This window comes from Neodiprion virginianus, chromosome 3 (assembly GCF_021901495.1).
Source record: "Neodiprion virginianus isolate iyNeoVirg1 chromosome 3, iyNeoVirg1.1, whole genome shotgun sequence".
Classification (NCBI taxonomy): Eukaryota; Metazoa; Arthropoda; class Insecta; order Hymenoptera; family Diprionidae; genus Neodiprion; species Neodiprion virginianus.
In genome coordinates this window covers 32013970-32034675 of record NC_060879.1, presented here as the reverse complement: position 1 = coordinate 32034675, position 20706 = coordinate 32013970, and the positions used below count along the sequence as shown (strand labels likewise).

The 20706-nt window shown below is 43.4% G+C and overlaps 1 protein-coding gene across 1 annotated transcript in view; it reads left to right on the top strand.

Annotated features, from left to right (window-relative positions):
* Positions 1-20706, top strand: part of LOC124299960 (uncharacterized) — an 84017-nt gene that overhangs the window by 13696 nt on the left and 49615 nt on the right. Inside the window, exons 3-8 of the mRNA XM_046753447.1 lie at positions 2417-2716; positions 3499-3866; positions 6303-6607; positions 7378-7443; positions 9043-9241; positions 18417-18668. Of these exons, the coding sequence (XP_046609403.1) occupies positions 2558-2716; positions 3499-3866; positions 6303-6607; positions 7378-7443; positions 9043-9241; positions 18417-18668 (1349 nt within the window). The 5' untranslated portion in view covers positions 2417-2557. The remainder of the gene's footprint in view (positions 1-2416; positions 2717-3498; positions 3867-6302; positions 6608-7377; positions 7444-9042; positions 9242-18416; positions 18669-20706) is intronic.

Here is a 20706-nt window from a genome sequence, read left to right as displayed (position 1 = left end):
TTGGTGGGGAAATTCTCGTGCAACGTGAGCCGAATCTGTCACCGTGCAGCTGTTCAATCGTGATGTCAATGTTTATCAAACTGCGATTATTGGATTTACACGCAGTTAAAAAGTTCCGGTGCCCCGCAGCTTTCATGTTCAAACACGCTTCGCAGAAATCCAATCCGAATGTATGTCTAAAACTTCTTTAAACCGGGTTCGAAACGATTCTGAGCTCGCCACGGACTCGCTTTCCCTGAGTTTGAACGGTCTCCAGTTTCTTCGGGGATGTTTAACAAGGCGTCCTCCGTGATATCGAATTGTGCGAATACTTTTTAAACAAGGGAAGAATAACTTTGAAAATTTCTCCGCACTTTGGAAGTGTTGCTCCGGTCGTTTGTCAATGCGTCGGTATATACCTGCCGTCTGGCCGCTAGACCAACTGAGAGAAAACACGTGTACCTACACAACTTGGGCACGGGATGGTGTTCAGGGAATCGTGTGCCGTCATCCCGTTAGTTGTGATATAGGTACTTTGAATTATACGTATACCGAGAGTTGAAATTCCGTGACACACATACTTTCGTGAAGGCTCTCGACGTATTTGGGAATTTTCCTGGCTGTGGGGACTAAGGTATATGAATAACGGTTGTTGATTCGTTGAATCACAGGGCGCGATGCAAATTCTACGTCAAGAAACTCCGAATGGGTAATGAGAGGCTCAACCACGATTCTAAGAACAAAGCGAATTGCCCGTGGTTCTCCTCGTTTCGCCGGCAGTCAATGGTCCAATCTCGTTTATTTCCCTTATTTTGCTGATCCTCGTTATTCAACCCGCGGATTTTTTACCGTTACAGAAAGAGAAAACGAACCGGAGACGTTAAAAAAACATAACAGAAAACAAAAAAATACAACGTTATGATATACAATAATTTGCATAATATTTCGAAACGAACGTTTGCAGGGAGTTGAAAATTCGCCTCTGGGATCATTGATTTTTCAACCCTCTGTAACAGCTCGTCGCGAAATACGCTCACGTAGGCATCGGTCAGTGTGGCGGTTGAACGACAACCAAAATTTACCGCTTTGTCTGCGGAGCTATTTCTCGAGCGCAGCACTTTACACGTTATGTACAACGTTGCGCATCACGTACGTCCGACACATTTCTCTGTTGCTGCACTACAACGCGATATGGTACGCTACGTGCACTAGAGATTTCTCATTCTGATACATCGTACGTTCTTGTTGCCACGTACGTTGAAGTTCTGAGTTAGCTTCTCAACTGTTGTGTGCGGGAAAGCATGATTGAATTTCAACCGTTGCCTTATTCGATCTTTGCATTGAAAAACCCGAAAGTAGATGTTCATTGCAATTGTGGAATCAGGAATATCATCAAACCTCATGGTTTCTTCTCGCGAATATACCGATGGCTTTGCAGTGCAATGCTTGAATGGGCAACGAATAATAGATGAATATTCATTCTGTACGACAAGATTACCGTCCTTGAAGCTCATATTTATTTATATATATGCTGCTGTTCGACACACTAAGGCTGGATCAAAATTGGGTTAAATATCAGCCTTTGCATGAGTGTATGAATAGAACCAAGCCGAATTTATTCCTATGTAAGACGTCGATACAAAGAATTGGTACAACGGGTTACGACAGTTGATTGTCATCGCAGTTATTCGAGCTTGTACCTACAATATTAATTGCAGAATTTAAGCAGGCTGTGATTGACAAGGAGTAGGAGTTCTTTAAAATTAGTATGAGCTTTAGTTGTAGTTCGTTTACTTATATCTGAACGATTAATTACTTGTTCCAATAATATTTTTCCGTCGATTTGTTCGTTTTCAATTTAGTTTAACCAATGCAAGGACGTCTCCGAGCATTACTCGGGTCACTTTACGATACACCGTCGAAATGGGTTTTCTTCATCCCTACGGCTGCACAATAAACTTGGATCGTCGACTTTTACATATAAATATACCCGATGATACGTAACGAGAACAGGAAAAAAATATACTAAAAGGAATAAATTGCGACGTCTCTCAAGGCGAAGTATATCGCCGGGGTGAAAAAAGCTTACGAAGCATCTTGGGTGTACGTCCCAAAACTCGATCAAAGAAATTTCACTTTCTCCCAACTCGTGCTCGCCTCGAGCACTTTCACCAGTAGGTATATCTTGAAATTCAGGTTGTTAAGACAGCAGAGCTGGCAGATTGATTCAGGTATAATCTATCAGCACACAGTCTTGTCTATAAGAAAATTGCAGTCGGCAGAAAAGAAAGAAACGCCCGGATAAAAGTTGAAAGGCCAAGGGTAGCTCCCTCATTCTTATCGGCGCGAAAGCCCTAACGAGTTACCAGTCCACCTTCTTTCCCGTGAATTAGCAGCGTGAAAAGTAGGTTCAAACCTTTTGTCACCGTGTTTGCAGGGATGTTCGGACAGCCCTGGCAAGGGGAGCGGGGGTGGTAGTGGAAATGGGAGTGGGGCTAATTCGAAAGGGCCGCAGTCGCCGCCGTCGCGGCATCAGAACGCCGTGTCCCACGCCTTGGACGGGGACTCACTGGCCCACATGGCTTCCGCCTTGAAGAAGAGATTCCACTTCAAGTCGACCGGCGGGAGTCGCAGCTGCACTCGCACCGTGCCGAAGGTGGTCGTGATGGGCAGCAGTACGGCTTCGGAAACCACTATAAACACCAGCACCGACAGTACCAACACGATGGTAACCTTGGTATGTCTGCGAGTTATATCGAGGCGGGTTATTAGTAAGGTAAAACTTTGGACGATTATTTCGTCGAAGGGATGATAAGTTCGTCGCGACAAAAACTTCTCGCTCGAGTTCAAGTTTGATAAAGTTTCAGGATCGATGGGTCTTTCCGATAAAGACATCATCTAGTCTTTCTACCGCAATGGGTCCATTAATTATATTATATTGAAACTTGCCAACTTGCTCTGATACGATTTCACAGCTGACGAAAATTGCTCACGTACAGTACGAGATGAGGCTTGCGGATTGGAGGGGGCTAAGCATCTTTTCAAGTTTGATTTTGATAAGTCAACTTTGGATATAGCTGATATTGATACGGACAGGTTCGCAAAACAAGCCATGACAAAGGTTTATTTTTATTTTAAGCTTTGAATATTGACAAAATAGTCTATATAAGCAGCTATCCAAAGTTGAGTCAAAAATCAAACGCGTCGCACGAAAGGGTGACTACTGCCCCTTTAAGGAGGTTGGTTGGCCAAAAAATGGAAAATTTTACGGAGCATTTGTCAAGTATTTACAGATTTCCTTTTCTTTTCAGCTACAGTAAATTCAATATTGGCACAGACTTGAATTTGAATGATCAAAAGTTTCATAGATATTTACCGTAGAATCAATTAAAAAGTTTTACAAATGGCTGGCAAAAGATGGCGCGATGGTTACAAACGGTATTCGTCCAAGCAACCCTCTCAAAAAGAGATACGCGAGTACAAGAACGGGAGCCTAACAGGTGAAAACTTGTGCTCCAGATCACAACGACGGATGGCGAACAGGCGGACGACAGTTTGGACTACCTGGACGGAACCCCGGAGATGTCACCTCCCCCAGTCAGCACTCACTCCAACCCCCAGTCCCAGAGGTCGGATACCGGGTACGGTTCGTACCCAGGTGCGAACCACTCGGTGAGCACGACCAACTTGCATAATGCCCAGAGCACACCCACCCTCCGACACTCAGCCGTCACGGCCGTCCAGACAGAAAGCTTGACCAACTCGACGGAAAGCCCGAAAGCGCCGCCGCCCACGCCCCTCGTCGGCTCGCAGCAGGAGGCCAGGTTCACCTTCGTCAGCGGGCGGACACCCCCGTTGCCCGACCTTCGGGTAACGGATTTTTTTAGGTGAGTTTCCGGAAACCTCGTCACTTCGTGTCAGACTGTGTTTAACTGCAAACAGCATCCATGACGCGGGTTGACGGCTCGAAATCGGTTAACACTAGACGGCCGTACGGAACGGGTACATCCACCTTCTGTCAGTTTTCATCGTGTTCCGAGGCTGCGGAGGCTAAAGATTTATCCCGAAAACTGGTTTGCCAGATTTCCATCTGCATTTTTATCTATTGTTACAGTTTAAAGTGTAACACCACTGTAAAAATTGAAAAACGAAACGCTGCTACCATCATTTTTTTTTTTTTTTTTGTGACATAAGAAACGGTAATAAGATAATAATATTCAAGGAAGATATTAGGCATATATTTAAATGTAATACAAAAAATTGATATTAACAAATATTAAAAAATGGCGACACTGAAGCCATTCTTGCGAAACATGTTGAATTCTTCAATACGCGGTGTAACTGGAGCAAATTAGAATTGAAAAAAAAATTACTTAATCTTTATATTTATAGCTAGTGAAATGAGTGGGGGATTTTAAAAATATTGATGTTTGTATGATTGGCGAGTATCTAAATCAAAGACTTTCAATTTTCAACGAGACAAGGGCAATCATTCGCCAATAAACAATGTTTAAATTAACTTATCGGAAATTCCCTACGCATTTCCTTATCTATAAACATGTAGATTCATTTTTTTCCACATTCAAATTTACACCAGTTACATGTCTCGCGAGAATGGCCTTAGTATCGCCATTTTTTGATATTTGTTGATAAGAACTTCTTTATTACATCAAAATATACGCCTAATAACTTCCTTAAATATTATTATTTTATCATCTTTTCTACCGTCCAAAAAAAAAAAAAAAAAAATGTTAAAATAGCGGCACGTTTTCAGGTTTTTAGAGTGATGTTATCCCGTAAACGATTAGGTTGCTTTCGGGCGAGATGACCCATAGTACAGTTTCTCATGTGCTCTGCTGTATTGGGCTATACCCGTAATTTGGAAATAACTGCAGGGGTTGTTGAATCACACAGAAGTTAAAAGATGACGAAAATAATTGGATCTTGATAAAATAATTGATGCTCTGCGAGATTATTTTTCTCGCGCTGATAAACCTCTCCGTTGATCGGCGGGGCTTGCAAAGCGGTTGTGGGCACGTGCTTATCGGCAGAAAAACATCCCGTGGGTCGTATTATTAAATGTCTGTTACTCCACATTCATTCTCCTTTCCCCTATCTCGGCCTCGGCCATGTTATTATTATCGTGAATATCGTTGTAATGTTTTTTTTTCCCTTTTTACAAGGTAATCGTGTCTTTTTCAACTCTCGGTTTTTGTTTCTCATGTATCTCGTAGCCCGCAAGGGAGGGAAACAGGCAACTAGCACAGAATGGCGAAACAGACGCATCTTTGGTTGAGGCTATTAGAGTATATCAACAAGTGTAACAAGTTGACCGAAAGCAAGTATAACTCGTTTTTTTAGAAGCCAGGAAAGATGAAAAATCAAATTCAAGAAAAGAAACTGCAGGAAATCAAACGAAAAAGCAGTGTTGCGAGAATTGCGCGATTGCTCGTCCAGTTTACAAGAAAACAACGAATCCAGACAATTCGATAAACTCGTGTTTTTCCCACATTTCGAAGCAACTCGGTGAGTTTCTCGTCGTGATATAAGCTTGACGTCACTCACTCGGAGAATGACGTGGGAAATGGGGCGAGTGATCCGGAAAAGGTGAAAATTTCCTACTCAAATTCCAATAGTCCGTGCCGTTACCTGGATGTTCAACCCTCGAGTGGTAATCAGTTTTAGAAAAGCTGACAAACGTGCGAGATTCAAAAATAACTTTGCAGCGCGCTGTATACTGTTCGGTTTTATTCCATCCAACGAAAAGTTCTATTATTCCAAAGCCAATGAGAGGCCCGCAACTTCTAGACACTTCGCAATCTATATTTAGGGAGATACGGCCAGACCAACTTTTGAAAGTTAATTTCGGAACTGATATTTTCATCCTCAGTTCTGTATGTGATATCCGATTAAATCAGCTACCGAACAACCTCAACGAACGGTTGTAACCATTGTCGATATGGAAAATTGTTTCATCGTTACTGCACCATACACCTGCTTCGCAATTATCGTATAACCCAGCGTACCACCCAAGATATAGATATAATATGTAAGTGTCCAAATCAGGTGTTTCAAACTATAGTTATAGCTGGGTTTTGGATTCTGGTAAATTTCTGCTCTGATCCCTTGGGTAGCATTTAATCGGAGCTGTGTAATAATCATCGATCGTGGTAAATACTTGGAAAACATGTTTCCCACGTTAAGATTGATGCGAAAATAAATGCGGAGATGAAATCGGCATTGCGAAAAGATCTGGAATGGAAAAAAAAAACGAGAAAAAAACTAAACGTTTAACCTTTTCCGTTTTCTTTGACCCTCTGCAGTACGCCTGTCAGAGGATCCATCGACGCTGGTCAACCGGACCCGAACCAGATCAACTCGTTGCTGACGCTAGTCGCTGCGAAAGAGAGGAAAAACTCAACGGCCGGTAATAACAGCGGGTTAAAAAACTCTCAGCGATCGGAGGGTGAGAAGAACGGGAGTGAATCAGGGAAGGGAAATCAAAAGATCGTCAAAGCCAATATCAACGTGACGACGAACCCCTTGGATATTACTTTGTGCAGTGGGCAGACCCCATCCAACGCCCAAACCTCAACCGGAAGTAGAGTTCGCGCAGGCAGAGCGGCAGGTAATTTGCCAATCTACGTAGCCGCATATATATGAATAACGCTGATTAACCGCCATTGCTTCACGCTGACCACGGTCGGCTCGATATATATTGTTTCGCTTTGTTCCGAACTCGATTATCGTATCACGAATGGCGTTGCAACGTCTGTGAATATACATATACGTACATGTCCATATATATGTATAACAAATTAATATTCTTGATATTCTGAATAAAATTATTCATCAGTTCGGGGTAAAAGCTTCCCAATTGAAGGGTCATAACAGTTAAATAGCTGCGTGCTCGTAACTAAGAATTGACGATGAAAACCAATTAATCCAAATGCTCGCGTGAATAATTACGAAAGGTAATTGTTTATTCGGTTTCACAGAATTTTCACCCGTCCGAGGGTTAGATAAGCATCTTAAATTTGTGGCAAATAACCTGTTCGCGATACAACGCAATGCCGAAGCGACGAAACGGTTCAAAGTGTTTAATTAAAGGAACTGAATAACAGACGATCAAACTGTACGTGCACCAAACTAGAGATCCTTAAACCGATAGTACCATTTGATTCACATGCTATTTCTAAGCATGGTTTTTCATACTTTATAATTACGTATAATTTAATTTGCAGTTAGTCCAAGTCCAGTTAGTTGTGGTATAACTGTATCGTTTCTGCTGAAACAGCGCTGACAGCTATGGCTATATGTAATATGTCTACCTATAATACGTTTACAGTGAACTGAATTCCAGATAAAAAAACAATTTATTGATGTTCTTTCTTTCAGAATGCCATCCCCTCGTTTCAACAATTCATTCATGGGTCAGGCTATTTTTCCCGTTTTGCGCCATAGGTATAGTCCGGTAGCTGCGAGAAGATCGCTGAAACCCGTTGTTCCGCCACCTTTTCTTCTTTTTCTTCTTCTTCTTCTTCTTCTTCTTCTACTTCTACTTCTTCTACTTCTACTTCTACTACTTCTCTTTATTCCTCTTCGTAACGGGTATCGTAGTATCGCCTCAGGGTTCTTCTCGCGGTGCGCTAACAGTATAATGCACTGTTTTCGCCCGCCATCAGCTGACGCGGCACGAGATATTATGATTGCCATTCTCAAACGTTTCTTTCCGTTTCAATTTCTTTTCAAATGTTATATCACATCACCGCTCACATTTGACACGTCTCTTTCTTTTCCGTTCTCTCTTCCTTACTGCGTTAATCTTTCTTTGTTACTTTCTCTGTCTCTTCGTCTGTCACACTAATTGACGAACAATTCACCTACACTGTATACCTATAAACCACTCGCACTCACAAACACCGTTTGTGCTATGGCTTTTGATTTTTATATTCTATGTTGCCGCTACGCATATTGTAGTGAAACAAATAAAAATAAGCTAGAAAATAAGAAAAAAAACAGAGAAAAAGGAACACTTCGCGATGATGATGCCGCCTCACACCGAACGCGTGGTTATGAAAATAAGGAGCTCTGCTTCGCAGACGTGCTTGAGGTGCAATGAGTTTAAGCGTTGAATAGAATTGCAATATGGAAGAAAAAAAATGGCGAGGTTGGGGGATCATTTTTAATTTCGCGAACAATCGTGTTCTTGGGAGTTGAAAAAAAAAAAAAAAAAAAAAAAAAATAATGTAAAGAAAGGAAGGATATTACATTGTGTACGTATAGGTGAACATAATTCAACCCCGTGTAGAAAGGCGTATTTTGGGCAGACGCCTCGGCCATGCTAAAGCAGGGTTATATTATCGTGGATAACTAACCCTGTGCGGTTATTACCGTAAATTCCCCCCTCATCCCCCCTCTTCACGCCCTTCTTTACAAAAAGGCTTCTGCTTTGTGCTTTCGGTGTGAAGCGCACCTTCGTCGAGGACTGAAAATCACGCGTGGCATGTGGCGTTGTGTCGTGTAATATTGTTTATATAATACTTATTATACAACTTGTGTATCGCACAAAGTGTGCTTTTTAGCGAGTGATTTTGTCTTGGGTTCAGTTGTAAAAAAAAGTAGGACACAACGTTCGTATCCTCGCGCTGAAGGACCACCCCCAGAATCCTTCACATCATACCGGCGAGAGAAAGGAGACGGTATTTTTTCGGGGGAAAATTGAATTATACGCTGAGCATCGTTCGTTTCATTTGGCAATTCGAGTGAATAAAAAGCTTTTTAATTCTCAACAACGTAATTTGCAGATTATTTTGTGCCGTGTTTTTTTTACTTATTATTTCTGCGCTTCTTCTTTGTTGCGAATCGAAACAAACCCGCTTTTCGCGACAAATTTTTCCCCAGGAAAATTACCTTGCGGAACTGAGCTGATGTTTGCGAGCTTTCTCTGGTCGCTAAGCAGTGCATACAAAGATCGATGCACCCGGGGATTCAGGGGTCGGTTCTCCGGATGCGCGCGGTACTTGAACACAAATCGCATTAACTCTGGTTATTTGATTAAAGGCGCAAGTAGCGGTGGCAATAAAAGGACCACACAAGCTACCATTGTTGTTCAACAACCGTCTCTCTCTCTGGACGCGCCGGCGGCGACGATACTTCTTCGACCGGACGCTGAGACCAGGCGACGCGAAGACAACATGCGTCAGCTACTCGACGTCGCAAATACACTCACCTTGCAGGAGATCCACGACTTCGAGATGCGGTGAGTTTCACTCTAATAAACATCTATACGTATTTTTTCAACAAATATCATCGGGTCGTTTGACGTTTGCGTGGGGAAGAGCTTTCGAGGGCTTAGTTGTACAACAAAAAAACGACTTGGCCCGACCGAAATTAAACTCGACGAATTGCGGCACTCCGGGAAACTTGCAAGCTCAGGAACGATCCCGCCTTGTAACGTCGTGCCGGTAGTTAGTCAAACACGTACCGTGGATGTAAGTTGTTGCAAGGGTGCAAGCCATTAAATGTGCGAATTAATAACATCGCTGGGGTGATTGGCAGGTCGAGATTAAGCTTTTGTTAACTCGGATCAATTAAGGTAACCGCTTACAGGAGCGTATCGTTGGAGCGAGAAACATGTTACGCCGGGGAAAGGGCCCGGAGGGTGGCGAGTCGGCTCTAAATTACACTGTTTTACGCTCGAGTTTGCGAACACGCGACGGTAACGGCGACTTCTATAGTCGACGACCCACGACTATCGCTCCGAAGGATCGCCATTCGTCATCGTCGCGCCCGAAAGGACGTCGCGTCGCGAGTATACGCGTCTCCCATTCATGAGAGGAAATATTACCAGGCATTCCCATCCCTTCTATTCCCTTTCGCCTCGGCTTGTCTCCGTCTCTTCCTCCAGGCCCAAGACAGATTTAATAAATGGCTTTCGGCCTCCTCGAAACAATCTAATCGGAGCGAAATTTGATTCCTTCAGAAAAATCAGATTCCTTCGCCTACGCGTACATACCTATACGTCCTATATCTATACCATTCCCCGTCGCATATAACCATAGGTTGCTATTGATTTACGAAGGGAGTTATTGCCGTTTTCACCTCCGGCCCTGTGTAGAAGCTTATACTGCCTTACAGTGAGGGACAAAAGTGTAGTGTACGAATACTTTTCTGCTTGCCATAACGGTGACTTGACTTGATATTAGGTACGCAACGTAAGATAACAAGCCCGATTCTATACGCTTTTTCACGTTAGTGTCCAGGCATGAAATAAAACAGCACACGTTTAAATAAATAAATTAATTAAAATAATCATTCCTTATCTTGTTTGAATTTATCCACTGTACGAATACTTTTGTCCCTCACTGTATGTACCCGCTTCTCGAGTTTCAACTCGCGGTGTGAGGTATCACTGGGGACAAGTTCGTTAGGGGTGGAACCGTCCCTTTTCACTTCAACTTCAATTACTCGAAATGTTTAACGAGGAACGCTTCTCAATCTCGAAATGCGTCGAGGAAAGACGATTTCCGGTTTGAGGCCGTCTCGTTACGGTTGGCGTCAATCAAACGATCATTATTCGGCTTGATTATTACGTTGATCCGAGAATTACATTTCACTATTTGGAATGAGAAATTCCTTTCTTTATAATCCTTTCTGCATACGAGGGTCAATATCCCTGTTTCTTGGCGTCGGTCGTCCATTTTGCACGCCAACTACGCGATGCAGCTTGGTCACTGTGAGCTCGCGTTTTCATACAACGTGCATTTTCCCCGAAGCATAGCTGGAATAACCTTTCCGTCTCCTTGGAATCTCCCTGACGTGATTTAACATTCTGAAGTGGGCATATAATATGCCAGTGTTGCAATTGCAAAAACTTAATTGAAATTGCAGAAATCCATTTGTCCCTGTGATCTCCTACCACAAAGCCACGTAACGAGGATGAATTTATGTCGAGTAAGACGCTTGAATTTTCATCTAGTGGCAGAAATATCTGTTTTCAGAACAAAGCTTCGAATACATTTCTCTCTAACGGCTCAAATTTACTATCACTTTAAGCGAAATTCAATGGATAATATGATTCAGCTCGAGTTGTTTCTCCTCAGGAGAGATTGAGGGTTCTTTCTTTACTCAAAATCGTTTCTGCAGTGTTCAAACAATCTTGGGTATTGAACGTGTTGAAATTTTGCGTGAGATGAAAATTGTAGAAAATTATGTAATGTGTCGTTTTAATTTTGCGATTTAAGAACGTCAGTAATACAAAACGTTTTATATACATACATTTATGCAAATACGAGAATTATATCATATCCTGACAAATTTCGTGTAAAAAAGAAGAAAAGTTATTAATACGTATAATAAATAATTGCTGCCGGAATGCCAACATGTATATTATTCAGCTGGGTGTATCGTTGAGCGGATAAATCGAGTTCTTAACTGTTTGAAACAAAGGAATTCTCGACTTGTCCATGGCTGTAAGTTCTGCGATCATAACGACCGACTTCCACGAAATGGAATCTCGATATTCAGATACGCTTATTCATATTTCCAATCAGGAAAAAGGTCGTAAGTTCTTGGATATCGTTGAACTCGGCAAGCTAAAGAGTCCGGAGTAAGAATCGAGATACTGTATTCCTCGAACGTTTTAAATCTGATATCTGATGCAAAGGGCAAAAAGTTGAACACTGCAGCCATTGTCATTTCCCATGTATAATCGACCAAGTTTTGTACTTCGGCAATGGCTGCGAATGTTTCACCGAACTTTATCCATCATATCAAAGTTTCTAATTATAAGATATCTCTGTCTGCTATGCTGCACGTACAAAGCATGCCTCCGCGTTTGGCACGCGAACTGGTATTTAAGTCCGACGATCGATAGCGTTGCACCAGATCGAGGAAGATAGCAACGGTATTATATAATTGCCGCTAAACAGCTGGGGAGAATTTTTCTTCTCTTTCTCTCCCTCTCTCTCCTTATCGACGCTTCATTACCATCGCCCGTCTCGCGATCGGAAGCTCGATCATCGAGGGTTCGATCATCGAGAAACGTGAAAACTCTTCGAATCACGCTGAATCTATGCAAAGGTTTCGAATCAGAGCCGAGGATCCCTTCTGGTATACTTCAACGCGCGAGACTGCGTGTAGCGTGAACGATGTCAAAACATCTAGAATTTCATATCGGGGTGAAAATTGATCCGAAAGTGGTTGTATCTCTCGAAGAAGGTTCAATGTAGTATCAGGATTTCAAAAGGAGTCGCGAAAAGTTCACATCGTCAAGAAGATCACCTTCAGATGATCCAAGCACCGAGTAAATACAAGGATAACACCGCGAGAGAAATCACGAGAGAAGTATTGCCACCTCTGCAGATGGAAATTGCTTAATCTTGGTACAACGCGAAGGGCAGTATGCTCTTACGTCGATCAATTGAAGGCAACGGTCTATCTGGATTTGGGCAACGAGGCGCGCACCTCCTCTCTCCGAGGTATCTTCGATCCCCGATGAATAAGGTGGGCTCACCCGCTGCGGAGGAAGTGGAAAGGGTGAAACCGGACCATTAGTCCACATCGGTTAACTTTCGCCTTAATTGGCCGGAAATTAGATATTTCTTCTTGGATGTTAGACAAGACTGAAGCTGCGTAACTCGACTGAAGCAATTCATCCAGCGCGTCGATACTAGAGATGTCTGCGTGTGTTTGTACGTCTGGTTATGATAACGACAGGCACGTGAAAATATGCCCAGGAAGAAGGACCCCCTTCCGGAAATTACCATTTGCATGCGGCCAACCGAGATGATGGGCTACCACAGCGTGGAGAACGAGGGCCGCTACTCGGTTTGAGAAAAGGCCGATGTATGAAACGGGGGGTGGATTCGTCTTCGGGTATACGTGGGTGTGTTTCTTGCAAATTTCGTACTATGGTGCAGCGATGATTCTTGTTACTTTTTATGGTTGTGGCGTACCGTTGCGTTTGACAGGTTGAGGGGAAACTCGGGGAAAAAGACTTTCCGTCAAGTTGACATCAGTGCGTGCAAAAGCGGGAAAAGTTAGGTCACATTTATAGGTACTTTATCGTATGCGTATAATAATGCACGCCAGCCACTGGGTAGAAAAACAAACAGACAGAATATCCGGAGAACGAGGCTATAAGCATTTTATGCCAACGTTACCGCAGAGAGACGCGCCGGTGACGTTTTTCCATAAATGTTACCCAGCCGAGTTGTAAAAGCTTTGAATCAAAATGCACGAACTTACTTTGCGGTGATCTGAGGATATTTTTTTTTCTTCCTTCTCGAGGGACGCACACATTCAACAACCGCCTCGTTATTTTCCTTGTGCACCTTAACCAGCGAATTTTGCATACCCCAAGATTCGAGAAAATCAATCGATCGCTTTACAGTCAAGTCACGAACCAAGTAATATCGTCGTGTCCCTGTTTCATTCTCTTCCAAATACTTGTGGTCAACCAATTATTTCCGTACACAATTTCCGGACGTTCAAAGTATCACGTCAGGTGTTATTAACGCACGGAATACCAATAACGATAGTCGTATACCTCGGTGAACATTCAAACGATTCAAGGATCAATCGTAATGGAATTGTGAAAGCACAACCAAGTCTGTAAAAGAAGAGGCTTTCAATTTTCACATGTTTTCGAAAGGGATTAGTGAACCTTTTTTCGACTGGATTTGAACACTTTTTACTATTCAGACATTGGGATCTTATGTCGCGATCGTTTTCACGTAATTTTGTACAAATAGATGGTTATAAATGTAGAGTGTCAATCATGCACGGAATCTGAATACCAAAAGCTGCATTTATACTTTAGTAGACACTAAAATTATGCGACAAGAATTCGACGGGCTGTCATTTTCGGGATTAAACAGTTGATTAAAGGGGTGACGTCACGAGCCTCATTTAAATTCCAGGCTCAATTTAGTTTCCTCCTTCTTTCTCTCATTTCTTCCTTCTTTCTTTCTTTATTTCCTCCTTCCTTTCTTTCTTTCCTTGAATACGCCTCTCTGGATTACTTCGACGATATCCATGCGATTCAAGCGTTGACCCGAACCTTTTGAGCCTTCGCGATTAATGCATCCACGGCTGCCTGGCAACGGAAAAAATGAAATCAGCTTGATAAAAGGAATCCGCCAACCGTGTATTCCGAGCTTTAGGCCGTGGTTTCTCCGGCTTTCAAGCATAGCGAAAGTGTAGCACGCCACCTTCGAGCGAACTTTTATCTCGTTTCATCGCGTGCGCGGAAAACCCGAATCAATTTCACCCTAAACGTGTTTCAACGCGCCACGTGGGTAAAATCTCACCTGCAATGCCTGTTCAGGAAGATATAATGAGCTCCCCGCTGGTTCGTGTATTTCGGGTCACTGCAGTCCCTCGTTTTTCACTCCCTAATCCCACTCATCCGTTGGTGAACAATTTATACGTGTTGTAAAATCTCATACCGAACACACATGTTTCTTCAATATATTCGGATTCGACCGTTCACACGCTGTTAATCTTTTTCGATATTCACCATTTGACGCTCTAGTGTTCGTCCTTTTATAATATCAAGATACTTATAACGGCGATGATGATAAAAGTAACAAGAGCGTCGATGCCCGCCTACCGACTTGAAGTTAAAACGAAATATAGCGGCTTCGACTCCGATAATAAGAAAACCCGTAATGAAGATAACGACGGTTATAAAGGTCAAGATTAAACTCACATAGCGTAAAATGTCAGGAGATTTGGGTGCGGCCTTGTGCACTTATTGTTATAGCTTAACGTATTCACGGAGACTCCCGTTGTTTCTTCAGGAGAAGTGAACCAATATTTGCTATTTAAACGACGCAATACCCAGGTATCGGATAGTAAATTCGAGGATCAGTGAGTACCGCTTGTTTCCGACAAACGATATTACCACTGAAATATTATTATTATATTTGAGTGGATATTACCCACCGCCATTACCACATCACTTGTTCAATTTTTTATCCTGCGCCTCAAGAGGCCACGCAATATGTATTATGTGCATACCGAGGCTCGTTTACGCTTTAGCGTCGAAATTTAATTTTCTCTTTCATTTGAGGGTGATACTCGGGTAAAATAATTTCGCAGACCTTCTACCGAGACATCGTCCACAATTTTGGCACCCTCTGTTACCCTCTATTAATCCTCGACACAAAGCTTCGCTTTGATCACTTTCTTTATTATGAATCACTGCATTCCAACGTTACAATAAGCCAACATTGTAAATATGATTAACCCGACAGCAAATGGGCCGCAGGTATCAGCTCACAATCAAAGCGGAAACGAATCTTGAGAAGAGTCTCATTGTTCGTAAAGAAATCCTGTGTTCCGACTTTCTGAGCCTTTTCGATCTATCGGACTGTGTAAAATAAACGCCACAGAGCGATGCTTATATAATTTCCGCGTTTTTGTTTTTTCTCCCGCGAACCTGCGACTAATTGCACGCGTAGGCGTTGAGCCTATAGGCGCAATACGGTAGATAACAAGAGCGTCCATCAATTCTCATTCAAACGCGTTTGCCTAAGGGTTTTTTCCATGCGTCGACGCCACCGCTTGTCGGGACTGATAGGGATGTTTACTCGGTAAAAGCTTTCGCCTAGTCTCTACCAGCGGGGCCAACTCGTCGCTGTGCGTTTAGCGGCTCAAATTTCAGAGCTAACAGGTAACCCTAGACCGGAGCCAACCAGTGCGGATTATACGTTATAGGGCGCCGGAGCCAAATATCGTGTCATTTATTTATTGATTTATTTATCGACGATTTTGTTTACTTCGTACCCCTCAAATCCGTTGCTTCTAGTCGTGAAATCCCTTAATCCACGTATTGTTTTTCCATTTAGATAACACGTGAATTAGCTAAGCTATATTTTACAATCCTGCGTAATGCCGGATCATTTCAACGTGTCCTTGAGACTGTTTCGAAATACGCAGGAGCATTAAGAAGCTGGATAGCCGAATCAATTGAAACACGGTTTTATCCCATGGTTCTACCAATTTATTTGGAATATAGTTCTGATTAGGAAAATTCTCCGCCATTACTGCATCGGGCCTTCTCTCGGGCTTTCTGTTATTCAAATAAAATTAGGCAGTTTTCCATTTGTTGTGAAAACGGGGAAGTAATTATTCCGCAGGAGATTAGAGAGAACGTAGAGTAACAATCGAACACCGTCTCCAATACACACTGGAATGAGGCAGCATATTCATGATAGCAAATGGCGAAGGGTCGATGAGCTCCTTAGGAAACCCCCGTTAATTGTGTTCCACGGACTTGATGATAGCGGCTAAGCGAAGGAGGCGTCTACCTTCCGCGCGATCGGGTTGAAGGTTAACGGTCGGTTCACCCCAGATCGTTCGTGACTTCCGCAATCGATCGCTCTCTCCAATTACAAGCTGTTAAGTTAGATCCAATAGTGTCAAAGATGCTTACCAGCTCCGATTTGATCGCGTATTTCACTGTGGCTGTAGAAAATATACGCACGTGCCTTCGTGGCATCCGGAGCTATGAGGGAATAAAATATAGCTGATAAAATGTCGCGCCGAAGAAATTGAGAGTCTGAATTGAACAGTCCTGGAGAGCAGCCCTCGTTTCGAGAGATTATCTATACACACAGGACACAGGTATACGTATACTTACTTACGTATTATATACAGGACTACCTGCCACTCGGCATTCGTTCGAGTCACCGCGGAGTCTGAGCAGTACGCAGAGTGAAGGGCAGGGTTTTATGACCATTTTAAACTGGAATTTCCCCCGAATCCTAGCCCGGAGCTTTTACTTCAGAGCTTACTCGACTTACGGTCGAGGTATCGAGGCGAAGCGGCTATCCTTATCCTCCTTAGACGACGTACAAGGGATAAGGAGAGCGCGAGTAGATGCGGGGTGATTCCCGCAGGACCGTTTGGGATTTCGCGATCGCTCTACATTCGAATAATGGCGACATCCCCGAAGGCGGCAGACGCGCGACGCTTCGGGGCAAACTTTTGTCGTTCGAATCGAGCCGGCTGGGCGTCAAAACGCGAGAACCGATATAAACGAACCTAACGTAGCGAAAGTTGGGCGCAGGACGATCTCGTCGGTCCTCTGTGCGGGTGCAATGGTGGCGATTCATCTTTGAAACCATCCGTGTCCGACAGAGAAATTACTGTAAACAATATCGGGAAACTAATTTCAAGTTTTTTTCGACAACTGTGGGTGTTACATAACTTCTTTTTTCTTCTTGCGCTCTTCTATATCTATTCGCGATATGAACGTGCTTGGAATACTTTATTGTCGAGCGTAGCTCTGCACCACTTAGACAACAGTTGGAACGCCTATAAATGACCCGTTTACTATCTTGAACGTTTACACTGTCTTGAAAAAGTTGTTCCGTGGTTACTTCGTACGTTACGAAACAAAAATCCATCCCTTGCACAGCTTAATACATCGAACCAATTTCATAATTAACCAATAAAATTTATATAACTCAAGTCTCGTCAGCCACAATTATAAATTACGGTCATAAAGCTTTCGTAGCCCACCTAGTCTCCGCGATATTCTGTGGATGTAATTAGGACCCTCTTGTAGTGGACGTTGCTTGATTACCTCGCCGGATTGCGTAAAGGGTTGAAGTGTCGTAACGCCGAGGGTGGAATTTGTCACCAAAAGTTTCCCTCTGAACCTGTCAATTCAGCAGTCCAGCATTTTCCCCTGAGCCGGGGTAAACGGCGCTTTCACCTACTTTACGAATTGGGATTTGACTTACGTGTTTGATTCTGGTTTTACAAACGAACACATTCACATTGAGAGCGTAGAAGCGTGTGGGAGGATAGGACAAGTACTATTTTGGCAATCCTTGACGCTGCACGTTCTGAATCGATTATAACAGACGTGCAGTTTCCGTCACAATTGCAATGTGGAATGGGTCGCATTTGGAAAAATCCGCTCTTTGCGTCGTATCGAAACTCTCTCACGTCCCCGCGAAATGTGAATTCGGCGGTGTTGCTTTTTGACCACGATTCAAGCGGCACCGGGATACCTAGTTCGATAAAAATACGCAAGGTTGAAAACGAGCTCGGTGTGTACTATAGGGTATTTCGACCACTGCTCACCTTTGCCCCTTTCTTCGGGCCCTTTTGCTCTCCTCTTATTTTCCTCAGACAAGTGTTTCGGTCTGATTTATAGCGGGAAAGCAACAACGTAGAAATTAAGCTGTTCAGAGGTGAAAGGGGAGAACATTTCGGAAATGCGAGCCGAGATACCGACTCCGCGAAAGTGTGCCACTTGTCACATCACAATCATGTACCGCGTTCAGAACGGTACCAAAGAATTGTAACGCGGTCAACTTATTCCGCATTTCGTAACGATATACCGCCACGGTCGTTTCCGTCAAATTCAAAGTACGATATATCGTTGCTCATTTGTTTCGTGAATTTGATTCCAGGCATGGAAGTCCTCATCACAGCAGGTCGCAATCGGTCAAGACACCAGGCAGTCGGGCGTCGGGACGTCCGAACTACTTGTGCCTACCACAGCAGCGTTCGCGCGTTGCCAGCATGCCTAACACGGGTGTCGAGGAGGAGTATTACAGACTGAGACACTTCAGCATCACTGGGAAAGGGATCGTGAACAGAGGAGACTCCCTAAAGAGTCGAAGATCGAGGTCCAATAACAGCGTCGCGTCCAGCAATTCGAGGTAAGTTTGCAGTGTGTTTCGTAACCTCCTTTACCACGGAGAATTGACATCGTCGACATTTGATCATCTTACCTTGTGGTTCTGCCAGTTTCGCCCTCTACCAATTTAAGTATCCGGGGAAGAAGAATATTATAGGCGGCGCGGCGGTTCGTTAGCTATATACGGGTGCAAAAGGGTCTCTGAAGTGGAATTCACTTTAGAGAGAGAAACCAACCTTATCCCTGAAAAATTCTCATTTCCTTTAGAATGGCTATCAAGCTAACGCGGTCTGAGCTAATATTGTTCATGGATGTTGCAATGAAAATTTTTGGATCGCGGTAAGCGTAGCACGGTGGAGTAAGCAGGGGGTTTTAGAGTTGGATCGTTATACGGGAAAATGAAATGACTTATACGGAATAACGACCTACATTATAGGTGGAACGGTTGAGTGTTGTTCAAAGCGTTGACAAAGGCGCGATCGTGTGCCTATTACTATCCACTTTCGACGAGGAATTTTCCGGGTGGAACAGCGAAATGTTGAATGCTTCGATTTTGCAGCGTTAAAGCTAAACGTGGCTCGTCGAAAGTCCTGCGAGTGACAACGATGCTGGAGGGAAACCAGTTTTCGGTTAGAAATTCCCTGTACAAACAAATTGACAGCGGGTTGGAGTTGAGCCAGCAAAAGTTCGCGGAACAACATTCGCCGTGCTTACGCCCCCTGCAATCAGTCCAAGCGTATCGAGCATATCGAGGGGAAGATTAATGTAACACAATATCCCCCTCATCTCCGTGAAAGAGACAAAAAAAGGAAAGAAATAAAAAAGAAAAACATGGTATCATCCAAAGCCAAATCGATATTCTTGCGAGCCCGAAATGCAGTACGTAAACGATTTCTTCGATTTTGACGAAGTGATTCTTTTACGACCAGTTGAATAAGTTGAGACATTCGAAAGACGGGCCTGACGGGTGCGGAAATCGATGTGTTACGATTTTCGGTTAACGAAGTAATAAAGGACCGCTGATATTTCATCGAAACGAACAGTCCCCAGAGAAATAATTGTTTGACGGTCGTAATGGCGGAAAGTTGGACCGAATCTTGGGGGAGTTGGGCGCTACATATCACCTATTCACCCATTAGCCGCACCCGTTCCAGGTAATTAGTTAGTCACAGATAAGGCATCCGTGGACCTGCGTGGAGCGGCGCGTCACCCTTGGAAGGCCGTCGGCGAAGACACGGAGACGCGAAGTGTCGTTACCCATGCCCACAGTTCCCTGTTTAACTGATAACTACTTGTCAGCAAGTAGTCGAAGCATTGAAGGGTCCGATCAATATCCGTTGCACGAAGGCGATTTTCGGAATTTGTTAATTAAAACGATATTGATATGCGAACAAAGACTCCGCTCGATCAGGTTTCGTTTCGCCGTTACGCCCGACTGATTATACGTATAATCCCGCGCGTATATGCTTGGGGTTCAGTCAAAACATCTCAAGTTGTTAGGGTGTTTGGTGACAACAACAAGGGTCCTTGCGTCGTGCACATTTTTAGAGGAGCGCGATATGCTGTGCAGGATTTAATGAACACACAGCCAGCGGGGCGCGCTATCCGGAAACCAGTGAACCGATGGAAACTGAGAAGCACAAAGAGCAGTTAAGGGTGACAAATAAAAAAAATACAATAATAATCATCGTTATATATGTGTGGACAAAATAATGGGGAGTGATAAAAAAAAAAAAAAAAAAAAACACGGAAAAAAAAGTTTTTCGCAGAGTTAACTATTCCGATGGTAAAATTGCCTTACACTTGGTGCACTGCATGCCATGTCATACAGCCTGAATAGTCTTCGACGGAGATATTCATATGCACGGGTGAAAATTTGCGGTTAATGCAAAGTTTAAGGCTTCCATCGTTGGCGGGACCCGGAGGAACGCACCCTGTGCAATCGGTAACTTTTCTTGTTTAATATTCAATCGGGTAGTGTAGAAGTTTCGATCCCGTGTCGCCGCATCGTAACGGCTAAATAATTCTTTCGGATATTTAAGTAGTTCGATGAACAAGTC